This window comes from Hemitrygon akajei, chromosome 13 (genome assembly GCF_048418815.1).
Source record: "Hemitrygon akajei chromosome 13, sHemAka1.3, whole genome shotgun sequence".
Lineage (NCBI taxonomy): Eukaryota > Metazoa > Chordata > Chondrichthyes > Myliobatiformes > Dasyatidae > Hemitrygon > Hemitrygon akajei.
In genome coordinates, this window is record NC_133136.1 from 26,109,834 (window position 1) to 26,127,950 (window position 18,117).

Below are 18,117 nucleotides of genomic sequence, written 5' to 3' on the forward strand. Positions count from 1 at the left end.
AATACACTCCCAAGACCAAGGCTGTTGCACAAAGATGTACATAGCTGAACTTTTGTCTGGAATATCGATTGCATTTAATATTCAATCTTTCTCCCAAAATAGGTGAGATGGTGAGACAAGCTAGAATTCTGGCTCAAGCTACTTCGGACTTGGTCAATGCTATTAAAGCCGATGCAGAAGGTGAATCAGATCTTGAAAACTCGAGAAAACTGCTCTCTGCAGCCAAGCTGCTGGCTGATGCCACAGCCAAGATGGTGGAAGCTGCGAAGGTAATGCTGAGGATTTTGATCCATTCATGTTCTAGTCCGAGGCAAGAGTATCTCCGATACTTACTTAAACGTATGTCCAGCTTCACTCAATTTAACGTCAACCCACACTGTACATCTTAATTTGAAATGGCATTGCTTATTATGTTAATTTCTCCACCTGTTTAAAGTTGGATATATTTGTATTGGATTATTCTACAGTAATTCATTGCAACTTCAGAAGAGCTGATATAATTTTGGAGACAAGTCATAAGATATTTTAGGGTGGTTTTTTTTTTGGAAACTTTGCAATTGGTTGATAACTTGATTGGAGTTGGTAATGCATGCGTATTTTTCCTGTTCTGGTCAAACTGTTTTATTTTCACCTTGATTAGTTAACCTGAAACTTTGAGCTCTATTCCGTTAAAGCTGACTGAGTTTTGTGTCCAGGAGCAACGGAAATAAACTGAAGTTTAGCGCTAATTATTTCTAAGCTTTGAGAAAAATCAATTCAGTTTCTCGCTAGAGTGAACTATGCATCTTTACTATTTTCTGAGGAGGAGAGGGAATGTTTGACTGAATGCTTAGCAAGATTAAAAAAAAAGAATTTTCTGTTTTAATTTGGCAATTTGTCATGATGATTGATGGCTGAAAGTTCATCCTGGGTTCTAAAAAGCAGGACCTACTTGGAAAAAAGGGAGACTTAAAGGCAGCACAATAGCATCGCAGTTAGTGTAACGCTTTACAGTGCCAGTGACCGAGGTTCAATTCCCGCCACTGACTGTAAGGAGGAGAATGTGACTGTGTGGGTTTCCTTCAGCTACTCTAGTTTCCTCCCACATTCCAAAGGTTTCTGGATTAGTAGGTAATTAGTCATGTGTGTAATTGGGAGACATGGGCTCACTGGCGGGAAGGGCCTGTAGCCGTAATCTCTAAAATAAAACTAATCTCTGAAACTAAAATGCTAAACTTGCATTTATAATTGTACTCACCTTTCATGGTTGTTTGAGAACATCCTAAGATATTTTAAAACTAATGAAGTTCTTTGGAGACACAGTATGAGAAAATAAATTAGATTTGTGGGAGCTGTCTTGTGCAAAAATGTTATAGGATTTGGTGTTGTGCATTAGAAAAGTGTTTTTCTTGTCACAGTAGATGAAAATCACTGGGTAAGGAATCTCCCTAAATGATTTAGATTTTAGATGAGAGTACGTTCTTGTGCATGTCACAAACACAAGAAAATCTGCAAGTGCTGGAAATCCAAGCAACACACACAAAATGCTGGAGGAACTCAGCAGTCCAGGCAGCATCTATGGAAAAGAATAAACAGTTGATGTTTGGGGCCGAGATCCTTCTTCAGTACTGGGGAAAACAGGATAAGGAGTCCTATCGACTGTACTCTTTTTCCATAGGTGCTGCCTGGCCTGCTGAGGCCTTCCTGCATTTTGTGTGTGTTCTCGAGCATGTGCAGTTTCGTCTTAGAACATTGCTTTGTATTGGTGCACTAAATTTTGGTGCTAAATTTTCAAAAATATTTTTTGATTTCAGCAAAATGCCTATTTGGGAAAAATACTTAATTGTCCTCACCCAGCATGATCCAAATTGCAATATGCACTTCTAATTTGAGAAGTGACCATGTTTGGAAATGAAAGGGTATAGTTTTCATGGCAACAGTATAAAGTATAACAAAGTTTTCAAATGAGCAGAATTGCAATTGTGACTGTGTACTGGAAATTCGTATCATATCCATTAGCTCTGAAGGGAAAAGATGGATTAATTTCAATGGGAAAACATTAACAACTCCTCATTCATGTGCTGATTGACCTGTGTATTTCTGGAGCTTTCTTTATTTTGTCTGTTATTGGTACTTGGATCTTGGATCTGTTAATGAAAGATCAAGAAGTGATTTTCCGTTGAATGAATCCTCATTAAGTTTCGTTGTTTGTAGGGTGCAGCAGCTAACCCTGACAGCGAGGAGCAGCAGCAGAAGCTGAGAGAAGCAGCGGAGGGCCTACGTATGGCCACCAACATTGCAGCACAGAATGCCATTAAAAAGAAACTGGTGAATAAACTAGAGGTGGGTATAGAATACAGAGAGTTTTGGGAGTAATTGAATTCAGAGTTCAGTAGCAAGGTGTAGATTTTAATGTGAGCCTGATTGGCCTTAGATTAAGATGGTTTAGTTGTTAAATGCAAAAATTAGTCCTGGGAGCACTAAAGAGGAAGGCCTTCGGTTTGGGTTTTGCTGCAATATCACTTCAACCATCCTGAGCTGCAACATTTCATTGGTCTCGATGTTCTTTAATGCAGAATGAGGTGACAATGGTATGGATGTGAGCTTTAGGGGTTAAAAATAAAGAATAGGTATAAACTAAGAAAAATATCTGGCTGACATGCTCTCCTGAGTTGATTATTTCAATTCCAGTCCGCTCATCTACATCTTCCACCATTCTGAGCTCTGTTTCTAGCTTATAGTAAGCCTGTTAATCCAGTACCTGTCCTTTGTGATCTTTGTTGACTTCTAGTTCAGCATTAGTGAACAAAAGAATGCAAGGGATAGAACAGGAGTAGGCACGCAGCTTCTCATACCTTTTCCACCATTTGCTAAGACCACGATTGATATTTTACTCCGTGCATGACTTCCCCGATACAGCCCCTGTTCCTCGAGATCTGAAAATCTACTGATCCCTATCTTCAGCATATTTAGCAACTGAGCCTCAAAAACAATCTCTGGTATAAAATCCCAATGATTCACTACTCTTGAGTGGAAGTAAGTCTTCTGGTCTCTGTACTGAATGGCTGAACCCTTATTTGAGACAATAACCCTGGTTCTATTTACTCTAGTCAGAGACATCCTAAACAGTGTTGTTTCTCATCTACCCTCACAGCCCTCCGTTGTCACATCCCCCAAGAGTTCTGAATGTTTCAATCTGATCACGTCTCATTCTTGCAAACTCTTAATTATTTGAATTTAAGATTGCGGTCCTTGTTCTTAAACAATGAATGATTACACTTGCAATTTAATGCCTGGTCTAACAGAGTTCTAGTTCAAATGACAAAAGGGACATTTACAAACCTGAACTCCGGAGACTCTAGAAATAAAATGTCAACGTGAGTTAAAAAAGCAGACATGAGGTGTTTACATACAATATCTAGTTGGCTCACCAACTCTACTTGCAGGTTTACAAAGCTCATTCTTGCCAGTTCTGACCCTTATCAGAATCAGTTTTCATGTCATGAAATTTTCTGTTTTGCGGCAGCAGTACAGTGCAAGACATAAAAATCACTATACATTGCAAAAGAGGGTTAATAATGGACTGTCATAAATCTGATGGTAGAGGGGAAGAAGCTGTTCCTGAACTGTTGAGTGTGAGCCTTCAGGCTCCTGTACCACTTCCTTGTTGATAGGAATGCTGAGAGAGCATCTCCCAGATGGTGAGGGTCCTTAATAATGGATGCTGGCTCTGAGGCAGCATATCTTTGAAGATGTCCTTGCCCTCAGCACCCAGCACATGCCCTCTTCTTATTGTGTCCATCAGAGAAGAGGTACAGAAGCCTGAAGACATCCACTTAACAATTCAGGAGTAACTTCTTCCCCTATGCCATCCAATTTCTGAATGGACATTGAACCCATGAACACTATCTCACTACTTTTTTCTCTCTTTTTGCAATACTTGTTTAATTTAACTTTTTAATATATATACAAACTGTAAGTTACAGTTTTTATTATGTATTGCAATATACTACTGCCGCATAACAATAAATTTCACGACATATGCCAGTGATATTAAACGTGATTCTGATGGTGGGAAGAGTTGTGCCCGTGGTGAAGCCCGTTTGTGATGGGCTGCTGTTATCAGCTCCAGACAACAAAGGTAAGTAGTAAAAATGTATTTTAATGTATTTGCCGTGTGAAGTTCAGATGTATACTTCTGAAATCTGTACCATCTAACATTTCTCCAACAATTGAGTCTTTCTCTTCATTCTGGAACTCGGTGCGGTTACCGAACTTGTCCGGTTTATTCACAATGAGCTAACATGGTAAAGAGTACAAGAGCTTAACAGGTTGTGATTTTATTTACAATGTGACTTTTCTTTCTAGAACGCAGCAAAACAGGCTGCAGCTGCTGCCACACAGACAATTGCAGCTGCTCAGAATGCTGCTTCATCCAACAAGAACCCTGCCACCCAACAGCAGATGGTTCAAAGTTGCAAGGTGAGATCCGGTATTACCGTCATCAGTAGCAGAACTGGGGTTGTCATACGGTGAAGGAAGATACTTCATCCCCAAGCTTCTGTTGATCTTTGAGAGTCATTTTTAAGACCGTATTCGGAAGAGCTATTTTGTGGCAATTGTTTGGTTTAAATTAGCATTAATGAAGCAGCTCATGGCAAAATGATTCTGGAGATCTTGTGTTCTGTCAGTAAAGCCTACTTTTTAGTTTTTGTTGGCATCAATATAGCATGCCCACAATTTACTGACCCTAATCTGTACATCTTTTGGAATGTGGGAGGAAACCAGAACACCAGAAAGAAAGTTGTTGATACAAGCACATGCAACAAAGGGTCCTGATGCAAATGCGTTGGGTTTCTTCCCCATCACAAAATTAAAACTGCCTAAATCAAAGTATCAGATGGCCATCTTGTTTGACAATGACCAATGGAGGCCACTTGTTCTTGTTTGCATATTTGCTAAAGTGTGTAAAGTTCTGATCCAAACATTGCCAATTTGATTGCAAGCCCAATGACTTGTAAATGTGGTGATACCAGGCCTGATTGCATATAGTTGGGCAGTCAGGTTCAGAATGGGGAACCGTGCTCTGAACTGCAGCCTTTGTATGGTTGACAGCACCAGTTTTCTCTGTGCCTGTCTCTGATGTCTTCACAGTGAGGCAGCCTGAGCAGATTTCACCTGTGTCTTAACCAATTGCCAGAAGTTCTTCTGTGAAGACATCTCTTCCTTCCTCTTGGTGTGAACACGGATGTTGCCCAAGTACTACTCCTGTCTTCCTCACCTTCCGCCTAATTTTGCTGCCCCCCAGTGGCAGAATGTGGAAAAATATCACACACAAAATGCTGGAGGAACTCAGCAGATCAGACGGCATTTATGGAGAGAAATAAGCAGTCGATATTCAGTCCCTTAGTTTCCAATCCCGTTGAAGGGTCTCAGCCCAAATCATTGTTTATTTTCCTCTGTAGAAACTGCCTGATCTGCGGAGTTCCACCATTTTTTTTGGTGTTGATATTCATTAAGCTTTTTTTGTTTCATCCATTACCTTCACTCATCTATTACCATATTCCCACCAACTCTATCCCTAAAACTACATTTAGCTACACACCAGTGGCAATTTGCTGTGAACGAGCAAGCCTGCATATCTTTGGGATGTGAGAACTGGCACTCCAGAGAGTATATCCATGCTGCTGGAGGGAAGTAAATAAACTCCACACAGAGAGGGATGAAGATTGAACTCAGATTTATTTGGTTATTTATCGATATAGTGTAGAGTAGGCCCTTCCGACTCTTCAAGCCACGTCACCCCAGCAATCACATAACCCTGTTTAACCCTAACCTAATCACAGGGCAATTTATGATGACCAACTAACCCTCCCCAGTGCATCTTAGAACTGTGGGAGGAAACCAGAAAACCCACACATTCCATGGGGAGGATATACGGAGACTCCTTACGGAACGGCACAGATCTCTGGAGTGCCTCAAGCTGCAATAGTGACTCTCTAAATGCACACTGCTGATTTCTGGAGCTGTGAATAAGGCAACAACTAGATGCTCCATTATGGAATCCTTGAATACAGTTCATTGACCTCATCCAATATTACAGATCCCTAAGAACTCTGCCTCTGTCACTTCCCTAATCTCATTACTGATTTTCTACTCCAGAAGGCATTACCTAAATCATTTCTGCTCCCTCGAGTTTTCCTAGATTGATGTTTCATATTTCCCTAAAATGGCTGAGGCTAATTTCCCGTTTCCCTTTCAGGGGAATGGGGTTGAGAGGGAAAGTAAATCGTCCAATATCGAACGGCAAAGCAGACACATGGGCTGAATGGCCTAATTCTTCTCCGATGTCTCCTGGCTAGAGGCATTCTGTTCAGATGGCTTGAAAAGTTTTCCTCATCCAACTGGTTGTTTTTGAAATGCAAGGTTTAGGATTGCTTAGTGCTTATTTTAAGTATGACTTTGTGCTTACAATCTGGTGCTGAAGAGATCCCAATACTCGGTGCTGATTTTAAATATGATTTTGTATTTGCAGTCTGTTGCCGAACAGATCCCAATGCTGGTCCAAGGTGTGCGTGGTAGCCAGTCACAGCCAGATAGTCCAAGTGCACAGCTGGCTCTCATTAGTGCGAGTCAGAACTTTCTCCAGGTAACAGAACGTCTGAATGGCCCACGTTCTCTTTGTCTAAGACATGGTCACAATTTGAATAGGTTTTATAAAGTGAAAGGGTAATGTTGTGTCTTTAAAAGACTTTTCTAACTATACCTCTTTGGAGTGTGTTATCCATGTTCCGGGGGTAAAAGAAACACGGAAACTTGCTTGCTGCCGTGGTTGGCTAGGAGCTGTGTAGCTTTTTACAGACACTTGTAGTTTTGTGGAAAGAACAATATTGCACATTAGCAAATAATCAAGAGTGTAATGATTTAGTCATTACTGTTAGCTGTTGCTAGTTCTGAGCAAAGCAAGTCTGTTGTACTCCACGGCAACTGGTTTACAGCCAATGGACTTTGAGTTCACTTCCTCCAAACACCTCCATAATGCACAATCCTACTGAGTTGCTGGTGATTGTGTAAGTGAAAGGTGGAGAGCAGGCTGTTTCATAGATTTACAGGTAACTACTATCCTGCAATGTCATAGTAACAAAATAGTTCATTTACAGGCTACTAAACCTGTTTCAAGTGGCATACATGCTGACAAGTTTAACTCTTTCTAACCAAGCTGAATTTCTGTCTGCAAATCCTCTCCACCATTTACACTATCTGTGGAATGTTTGTGATCCCTATGTCTCATCTTCTGCTAAAGCCTTTGACATGTACTTTTATTACCAGGTAAATAAGATTTCAGAATGAACTAAATGGGCCGAAGGGATTGCAGGCTGTAGTGCTCTATGACTCTAAAAGGACAAGGGTAATATTCACCTGACCAGTCTTGTGTCTACCACCATTTATAAACCTGATCTTATCCATAACTGACTATTCTGTATCAGCCCTTGTTATTTTTATTGATCCCAGTGATGACTGAACTAAATTTGTTTGTTAACCTAAACTAAGGCAGTCCAGACCTTTTAAGATTGAAAATTCTTGTTAATTCCTTCCACCCTTGACTTCAAGAATTTAACACTGCATTGTCCTGGGATATATGTATAGGCCCCTGTCCCTTCTCCTCATTATTGCTAGCTACATCTTCTGCGAATTTGACCACAAACACTGAACTGACCATCCTACACATGTACTATTCTGTCCTTTTCTCTCTTTTGCTTCCTCTTGCTTAGCCCTTATGCTCCCTCTTGCTGTCTGTGTGCTGAACCCTGTCTGCCAGTCATCTCAGGATCTAACTTAAAATCACTGTTCCATTGGCTTGATATTAATGGTTATCATTTCATATCAATGTGTATTATCTTACATTAAAGCCAGTTTATTTAACAAATCCAATGTTTCTCATAACTATCTTGTTGAGTTGCCTGGACCACAGTCCATCTCCATCCAGGAGTGAACATGGCCTGCAAGGAGATCTCCTCCTGTTGTGCTTTATCCCTTACCCCAATCTTTGGCCTGTGCTTTCTGCTTCATTTAGTGACTTGTACTTCGATGTGATCCTAGAACTGTTAGCTGACCATCCATACTCAGAAGTTTGAACTTTTTCCAAACAAGGTGGGAGAATAGGATATGCAGAGGAGTTGATGTCAGTGCAAGCTCTCAATAGGTGCTAGCTTTGAGTAATAGAGGTTCTGAGATACAGCACATTTTTCCAGATTAATTATTGGTAGCTAAATTAAATACTTTTATGAATTTCAATTTATAATTTTAATTTATTATCTATAAAATTTACATGGCTAGCATTGATAACATATGATGTTGAATGTGGAAAAATATTTCATTTATCCATTTGCCTGTTGCTTTGGTATAAATCAGTTTCTGTAGGAAACACAGGGTTAGCCATTCTCTAAAGATTGTTGGCATTTTGCAGCTGCCCTGAAGGTACATAGCATCCATTGTCTAATGCAGTGTCTGTTTGCTACTTCTCAAAAACACTAAACTAGAACCCTTCAGTGTGGTGACAGGTGAAGCCATATTACATTGTACTTTTATTAACCTTGTTTTGCAGCCTGGTGCAAAAATGGTTGCCGCTGCCAAAGCTACAGTTCCTACTATTGGAGACCAGGCCTCAGCTATGCAGCTGAATCAGTGTGCTAAGAACCTAGCGAATGCGTTACAAGAGCTGCGAACAGCTGCTCAGAAGGTGAGTGGAATATTTATGACCTTGATTTGGAGTTACCTCTAATAGCCAACAGGAGAGCACTGTGCTGTGTTTCCATGGTGAGTACTGGGATTGGGTGTCAAAATCCACGATAAAGAAATGTGCATATTTGGTACTCCTTCCCGTGTGCATGCGCCTGGTGTTTGTATTGGGACATTATTTGAGTTTGCAGAGAGTACACTGAATTATCTTTAAAACAATATCGCATTTAATTATTCCTTTCAAATCTTCTCTTCCATTTCTAGCCTTTGATTGGTATTTTAATAGTCATCCACGTTTTCCTAGTTATCAAATTACCTCCTTCAAAAATAAATGAAAAAATTGCTCATTCAATTTCAAACTATTTAAATTAAAAAGGCAAAGGTAAATCTTTTATAAATTTAAGACCAATAATTCAAGATTCAAAATACATTTATTATCAGAGTATGTCCGCAGTATACAGCCCTGACATTTGTCTTCCCACAGACAGCCATGAAACAAAGAGAGACATGGAACCCATGCAAAGAAAAACATCAACCCTCCCCTCAGTGCAAAAAAAAATCATGCCAACGGCAAAAAAAAAGTGCAAAACGCAGAATATGAAACACCGAACCACCGAAGTCATTGAAAGAGCCCAGGCATACTCAGTTCAGCTCAACCTAGCGGTGTCATACATGATCCGCAGGCCGCATTCTGTCTTTGATTGTATTTGCAATATATGTATCAGCTTGATAAATTACTACAGTAATTTTTCCCATCCGTTAAAGCAGTGCTATTTTCCACACAGGCTCAAGATGCCTGTGGCCCCTTGGAAATAGATTCCGCCCTGAATCAGATCAGAACACTGGAAAAAGACCTGCAAGAAGCAAAGGCCAATGCTGCTGAAGGGAAATTGAGACCGCTGCCTGGTGAAACGGTAATGAGTCCCTCTGCTTTGTTCTATATTTGGTTGATCGATAAAGATTTTAGCATCTTGACACAAATAGTCATTATATCCTTAATCAAATGTGATGGATTCAGTTCACATTGACAAAGCAATGTTATAAGGTATAAATAGGTACATATGAAAGTTCATACTGTTGGAAGGTATATTTATTCTTTGAGGAGGATATATTGGATACTGTTCTAACAGATTACATAAAACTGGATGTGAAGCAAGATCCAGAAACTAATTCTTGCATAAAATCTGAACTGTTTATTCAGGGTATCCATCTGTTCATTCCTTTCTGGGTTCCAAAGGCTTGCTGAACAAACAAATTTGTAAGACATACAAAGGATGGTTAAAATGAATGAATCTTTTCAGTTCCTGGGAACAAATCAGCCTCTTCTAAAAACTTTGGAATGAAGTGTACCCTCATTAAAGAATCTAATTGAAACTAAATGTTAACCTTTGAAATGGACGCTGTTGTTGGGCTCTTCAAGCAAGGGTCTGCACTTCACAGCTAGCAGATTGGTGTCTATTAGTTAACTTTCGTATAACCAGCTAAGCAACAGGAGAGGGAGGGACATTATTACCCATACTCCATCTGTGGTGAGCTCCAGTCTTCAGCTCAATATCACTTTTCTGCTCTCTCCCAATGCCTCTTGATTTCCTTGTCATTTAAATGTCCATTGATTTCTGCGTTGAATGAATTCTAAAGATCCAGAGTTCTGAAAGAATAAATTCTTCCTTGCCAGTTTTCCTCATTGTAGATTTTAAACCTTGTCAGGTTGTTCCAAATGCTATTGCACTGGTAATTTACAAAGTAGCAAGAAATCACAAAACAAGTGCGTCTCTTTAGACACTCATCATCATCGTTATGTGCCATGTCATATGAAGTAGGCGATCATGGTCTCATGACCATGATTGTCTTTAGTAAGTTTTTTCTACAGAAGTGGTTTGCCATTGCCGCCTTCTGGGCAGTGATTTTACAAGACGGTTGACCCCAGCCATTATCAATGCTCTTCAGAGATTGTCTGCCTGGCGTCAGTGGTTGCATAACCAGGACTTGTGATAAGCACCAGCTGCTCGTACGACCATCCACCGCCTACTCCCATGGCTTCACACGACCCTGATCCGGGGGTGGGGGGGGGGGGGGAGGGGGGCTAAGCAGGTGCTACACCTTGCCCAAGAGTGACCTGCAGGCCAGTGGAGGGACGGAGTGCCTTACACCTCCTTTGGTAGAGACATATCTCCACCCCGCCACCTAATTTAGACGCTACCATCAAGCATTAGTGCAATAGCTTTGATTTGTTATCAAATAATATCCGTAACACTCAGGGCTTTTGTTCCATTGGGTTATTCCTTTCCATTATGTCATTGTGCAGATGTGACTGATTTGCTTTTTACAGCATTTCTCTCAATTTGACTCTCCTCTGCCATTTCCAGTCCCAGTCCCATTCCCATGTTTACTTGTTTATCAGGTTGTTGCTTTTGTAGCTTTGTATTATTTCCAAGTGAAGATGCAAAGTTTGCTTATGGTCCGGGACATTTCCGAAAATGCTGAACAAGTCCAAAGCTGGATCCTTTTTAACTCCGCTGATAACATTTCTCCAAATTTCCTCTACTAGTACTCTGTTGTACAATTCATTGAACAGTATTTCCACTTCTTTTTGATTCCCTATTTATTATGCTGTCACAGGTAACACAGATTTATAAATAGTTGAGGTCACAGCAGAGTTTTGTGGCACCTCATTGATAGCAGCTTGTTAACATAATGACCTCTGCTCCCCTGACCATTGTCTAGTCAATGTTAAATCTGTGCTCATGTATTGGCCCCAAGGTGATTAGCCTTTAACTCTTGTAGTAACTTTTAATGTGGCACCTGAATGTAATGTCCAAGTACTTTACATCTGATTCCCCTTTCCCTTCCTCGCTATTCAACATCCATGAAGAATTCTAACTTTGTCAGGCACCATGCTTAGTTTACAAAACAATACGATTCTGCTTAATTAGGATTTTCAGAATGTCCTGCTTCTATTTAATGAATCCAACATTTTCCTACTGACACTCATTTGCCCTAAAATTAACTGCTTCCTGTCTTTCCCTGAATAAAGATGTTACAGTTAGGGTTTTTCAGTCCACTGGAAACTTGTAAGATGCATGGAAACACTTGCAGGCTGCCCCCCCACCACCACACACCCCTCGGTTGTGTTGGTTGTTAATGCAAATTTTGCATTTCACTGAATGTTACAATCTGAATCTGTATCTGTGGAACTTTCTGCAAATGTTCTCTGCAGACCTTAGGATACCCACTAGTACACACAGCCTGCAGACTGTCTGATAGTGGAAAGCAGGTAGTGGAAGAAATACACAGGTAAATTGGTGACATGGATAAGAATTGAGTAAAAATCATGAACACCTTATTTGGACAGAAGAGGTACATGAAGGGTTAAAGCAATAGAGGACGTTCTAAACCAACATGTAAATAAGTAGAATTGCGAGGCATAGATAGGGTAGACAGTCAGAAGTACTTTCCCAAGCTAGGAGTGTAGATACTAATGGATACACATTTAACATGGGTGTATGTGTGTGTGGCGGGGGGGCGGGGGGGCGAAGAGTTTAAAGTTTCTGTGGACCCCAGTTTGGGGAACTCCTAGTTCAAAGGAGATTTTTTTGGGTATTTATTTTACAGAGCGGGTAGCTGTCTAGAACAGGCTGACGGGTAGGGGAAGCAGGTGTGCAACTGTAAGAGGATGTTAAATAGAAAAGTGAATGTGCAGGAAATGCAGAGATACTGATCATGTGAATGCAGAAGAGATTTAGTTTAATTCGAGTTTGATGCAGACATCATGGGCTGTCGGCCCTTTTCTTGTGCTGTACTGAACATGTTATGGATCCAGCAATGGAGTACGGGCCAGGAGTAGATAAGATCCACGAAGCACAAAATACAATCATCTCATAAGATGACGAAAGAGAACGCGGGTGTGATTAAAAACAGACTAACTACTGAGTAGATTTTAATGCAGAATAGGTTTAAGAATAGAACTTGCCAAATGTATTGCCAAATGATGGAGAATAACAACTAAAATGCTTAAGGTATTAGAAGGAATGGAGGAAAGGTATGAAATGCTAACGTGAAAGAGCAAACTTTAAAAACTCCTGACACTCTGGGGTAAAATAAAGTTTTCATAGTCTTTGGAGTCATGCAGGATGGAAATGAGCGCTTCCTGCCATCATGTTCGACCCGACCACAAGTATACTGCATACAGATCTGACAAACAAGAAGAGTGTTGAGACGCTGAAGAGGATGCTGAGAGGATTTATAAGGATGGTACTAGAAACATTAGCAGATACAATTGGAGAGGTTGAATATACGAAGTCACTTTTCCCTTAAAGTTGACTGAGGGGGTGACTTAGTGGGAACCTTTAAAGCTATAAAAGGTTTAGATAGTGTAGGTAGAACGTTTATACTTGCAGAGAACTGGACTGATGAAGGGCCTCGGCCCAAAACGTTGACTGTTTATTCTTTTCCATAGATGCTGCCTGGCCTGCTGAGTTGCTCCAGAATTTTGTGTGTGTTGCCTCGGTACTAGTGATGTTAGATTGCCATTCAAGAATCCAGCTAGAACTCGATGTTTACCCAAAGAGTGGGACATGTGTCAATCACTTCCTAGCGCAGCAATAATAAATGCATTTTACAAGAATCTAGAGAAGATACTGGTAGCAGAGGATATGGAGGGTTGTGCTAATAGGTTTGGATGAGTAATAATTGGAAAAGATGGAAAGGAAGGCGTGGATGCCTGCACGGACTGGTTGTGTTGAAGGTGTGTTCCTGTGCAGTAAGCACTGTATAATCCACTCTGAGTGCTGGTGGAGCCTGAGCGTGAATGTGGTCATTAATAGGCAGTCAAAAGTGAATTGGGACACTTCATGTTTCCAAAAATAATTTGATTTATAGTAACACTTAGAATATTACAATTTTGTTATTGTAGAGCAAATGGTCATTTGGAAATCTCTGCTGGCTCTTGAACAACCACATCCGGTGCATCCCCTACACATTTCCTTGGAAGCTATTCTCCAACTTGCACCCAGCTCCTCCTCGATTCCCTGCTATCCCACCCACACCTGGCAAATTAACCCACCAGTCAGCATATCCTCAGGGTGTTAGAGGGAACCCACGCAGTCACTGAGATAGCCTGGTGCTCGGGGTCGAAGCTGGCTCAATGGAACTGTGAAGCAAAAGTGCCATTGCAGCAGTACTAACCTTACCTTAAAAACATACTGATGTGCTTTTAATAAAAATTAGATGTTATTGTCACACTCTATGCATTGTTCATGCAGCGGTAGCCACTGGGGATGACGTTTTTCCTTTGTTTACTATTGACAGCTGGAGAAATGCTCCCAGGACTTGGGAAGTAGCACCAAGATGGTGGGTGCTTCCGTGGCTAAGCTTCTGAGTGCCGTCACACAAGGAAATGAAAATTACACCGGTATGTTGTATGATTATGAAGGTATATTACAAGCAAGATGGTCTGGCTTATAGATTTCTCTTGGGTTTGTAAATGAAAATATGTTGCATGTTTTTTGAGAACATTCTCCTCGTATTTCAACCTTGCCTTAAATCCTTTGATCTGAGCTATTAAGCAACATCTATATTTTCTTCCAATGATCTCTTCTGTGCTCCTTGCATGTCTTTGTTTTAAAACATCTTTCAGGAAGCATCTGCATATACCGCCCTGAAGAAGGGTCTTGGCCTGAAATGTGAACTATCTATTCATTTTCATAGATGCTGCCTGTCCTGCTGCGTTCCTCCAGCATTTTGTGTTTGTGGCTCTGCATACTACTGTTTGTTTTATTATAATAGGGTCAGTCACACTATACTGTCTTGCGTAAACATGCACCTCGCACTTTATGTCAACCTGTTGGTCTTCAGGCCAGGCCATTCAAGGACATGCTAATTTTATTTTGTGTCTATCTGCTGGATCATAACTATATGTGTTGTGTGTGACTGAACGTACTTTCATCTTGACCCTAGAGGAATGATGTTTAGCTGTATACGTGTGTATGATTGAAAGACAATGAACTTGAACTTAATTGCTAGCAGCTATGATACTCGACTCAATGTAGATTAGCCTTCCTTTATGGATGCTCAGTCCAAAAACTGTGTGTGGTAAACCTAATCAAAATTTAATTTCCCTGAGACATTACTTCAATCTGTTTTGATCTCTCTTTAGTGTAGGTTTAAAGGATGGGAAGAAACTTGCCACATTATGTGCATAAATGGACATTTTTGTCAGATTGCAATACAGTGTACCAGCTGAGAGGAAATGTGTGGGACTGCATTTATACGATTCCGATCATCATTGGTCCTCCACTTCCTTCCCTGGGAAACATATTAAAGAAGTTTGATTAACTGTTGGACCCATGAAAAATGACCCTGTGAGTTGGTGCATCCTCCAGTAGAACAGATGTTTCACCACTCACTCAACTTCAGTGATAGCAGCCTTTGACGTCAGAGCATCGGGCCAAATGTGACAATGTGTGAAGCTCCTGAGGTGGCTTTCCTTTCTGGTTATGAACCGGTAAAAAGCTACTCGACCCTGTCCTTTCAGGAAATTGAATTTAGTTAAATTTTCCTGTTTTACCCTGCTGTGACAAACTTTGTTTAGGTAAACCAAAACCCACTAGAAAAATACAAGCTTTAGAAAGGGGGGGGGGAGAACCCTGTGAATTAAATTTAAATGTTTAAATAATAAAGTTTGTTATTTTGCGGGGAGAGCTGCAGAATTTCACCCACAGTACAGTAATAAAATATTACATAATATGGAATCACTATCCGTTATGTCTACAGAGTTATTTTGTTTGAGCTTGAAAGTCTTTTTTTCAAAATGGCCGACTTCATGCTGGAGGTGAGGAAGAGAAAAGGAACATGTAATTGTTCCTTGCATTCCTAGGCACTGAAACAATTAAAATTTGCAAGATTTTCTGATAAATTTTATGTTAATATAATCAAAGAGGAGGGTTAAGAGGGGGAAAAATAATGGGTACTTGGGACAAATGGTGAAGACTGAAGTTGAGATCAGAGAAAAGTGAATCCTGATTAATCCTAGTGTGTGGAAAAACCTTACTTTTGGTATAGTAGTTCAAAGTTACTCAAAGGAAAATGAGAGAATTGCTTTAAGAAGTTATCATTATTTTGTGAATACAAAAATGAATTGCTACATTTTATGACAGAATAAGATTAGGGACTCCCAGCTAAAAGCCGGTGAGTTACATACACTTTTCCCCACTCCATGCACCTTTCAATATTAATAGTAATAAACAGTAAAATCGGTGCTTGTTCCTGGATAGTGCTACAGGATTTGAGTCAGACAGAATTCATCAATAACTATGGCATCCACCTGACCTAGCCAACACTCTTTATGTAAATTCGCTAATTGAGATGACTCTTTGCTTACAAATGGAGTGTTAGAAGTGTTCCTCAGTCTTTTTCAGGAGAACAAAGAGAAGAAAGAATTAATATGTTTACAGTACTTGCCTCTGTCATCATCTTCTTGAGATTTATGTTCTTCATTGTGTCTCTGGGTGATTTGCAATCACAAAATTGTCATAATAAATGGAAAAAAAAAGATGATCTGTTTCCCACCATCCCTCTGCCTCACTCCCTCAACATCCTGTTTCTGACCTATATTCTTTCTCCCTGCATGCGTGTTTCAGGATTGGCCTCCAGGGAAGTAGCTCAAGCACTAAAAGCCCTGGGCTCCGCTGCTCGAGGCGTTGCGGCCAATACCACTGATCCCCAAGCACAGAGCGCTATGTTGGAGTGTGCTGGCGACGTTATGGATAAATCCAGTAATCTCATTGAGGAGGCTCGGAAAGCCATGGCAAAACCAGGTGATCCGGAAAACCAGCAGCGGCTTGCACAGGTTGGTGTACTAAAACGCGTCAGTCTTTCACTTGGTTTTGCTCTTCCCTTCCTCGGCTTAACCAGATAAGGTCTGAACTTCAGTTCAAAACAAAGTGTGGTGGTGTAACAAATGCAGGAAGGAATCTTCTTTTATCTGAATGAAGATTAAGATTCATTTACTGTGTATCCATATCCAATTATTCCCACGAAACAGGTGGAGATTACTGTTAGCATTTTCCAAGAGGGATGCCCTTAGCTTGATGCACAGATGATTATGTCCATCAAATCACAAATTTTACTCTTAAAAAATGTATGTGATTTGAAAAGTTTGGTAGTTATACTTACTCTATAAGAACTCTTCTGATGCAACAATGATCTGTTTAAATGTGAATTCATTAAAATCTGACTGAATTTTGAAAAAAAGCCAGTTAATTTTAGCTAAGTGAATTTCCTGCACCCAGGCCATAACCCTCCATACCCCTACCATCCATAAATATATCCAAACATTTTTTAAACATTGAAATCGAGCTTGCATGCACCACTTGTGCTGGTATCTCTTCTGGAAACTAGCATGGAGCTAATGGGTAGAAAGGCCTCCCACACCTTACCAAGATTCCAAGAGCAAAAACTGAGGTAGAGCATCAGTGCATCTGCTCTTACTTGACTATATGTGGGCCTCACTGTCTTTACATCGACTGTGCTGTGAGGATAGAATATTGAACCAAAGTGAATTCTGAAAAGGAATTCATATCAAAGTCAATTTGTACTTCTGATTTTGTCCTTAGTTTCAAAATTCAAAGTACATTTATTATCAAAATATTTATATATTATACAACCTTGAGATGCATCTCCTTACAACAGGCAGCCACAAAACGTAGAAAGTTTAAAATTGTGGCAAGTATACTTTCACTGGAATCAGGCATAACTTTGATCTCTGTATGGTTCAGAGATTTTAACAGAAGCCTTAACTTGAACATGTAAAGACAGTTTTTGGTATATTGCTGCTTCCACTATCATGTAATCTTTAGCATGAATGATTCCTCAGAGGTTGTTTTTCTATGAGGAAAGAAGTAAGATTGGAGGGTGAATCATTGCAGACAACATGACTTGGCACAGGCCTCTGCCTTAAATGGTGCGTGTTTGAAGCTAGCTTAGTTTGAACTTTATGTAATTCATGAGCATTCTTTAGAATTTCATCACAATTCCAGCTAGCAATCATCAATCTAAAACAAATATTAGGCTTCACACTTAAAGTATTTAAGTATAATCATTCAGTATTGTTTATATTTGGTTATGGTCCATCCATTTTCCTTTCCACAGGTGGCAAAGGCTGTATCAAATGCTCTAAACAGATGTGTGAACTGTTTGCCAGGCCAGAGAGATGTCGATGCGGCTTTGAGAACCGTTGGAGAGGCTAGCAAAAAGCTTCTTGCAAACTCAGTAAGCAATTGATGTGAACTATAATTTAAGATAATAATGCCAAGTTAGATAAAAATAGAGAGTTAAAATACAGTCACTTTATATACATTATTAATTGGAACAGTAAAATGATATTGACATTTTAAGATCTAT

The 18,117-nt window shown here is 40.1% G+C and overlaps 1 protein-coding gene across 3 annotated transcripts in view; it reads left to right on the forward strand.

Moving 5' to 3' along the window:
• The window catches only part of tln1 (talin 1), a 230,754-nt gene that overhangs the window by 156,240 nt on the left and 56,397 nt on the right, over window positions 1-18,117 (forward strand). For all 3 annotated transcript variants that reach the window (XM_073064264.1, XM_073064267.1, XM_073064265.1), the window contains 9 exons: window positions 103-269; window positions 2,194-2,322; window positions 4,348-4,461; window positions 6,515-6,628; window positions 8,585-8,719; window positions 9,504-9,632; window positions 14,026-14,128; window positions 16,356-16,564; window positions 17,866-17,985. In XM_073064264.1, the coding sequence (XP_072920365.1) occupies window positions 103-269; window positions 2,194-2,322; window positions 4,348-4,461; window positions 6,515-6,628; window positions 8,585-8,719; window positions 9,504-9,632; window positions 14,026-14,128; window positions 16,356-16,564; window positions 17,866-17,985 (1,220 nt within the window). The remainder of the gene's footprint in view (window positions 1-102; window positions 270-2,193; window positions 2,323-4,347; window positions 4,462-6,514; window positions 6,629-8,584; window positions 8,720-9,503; window positions 9,633-14,025; window positions 14,129-16,355; window positions 16,565-17,865; window positions 17,986-18,117) is intronic.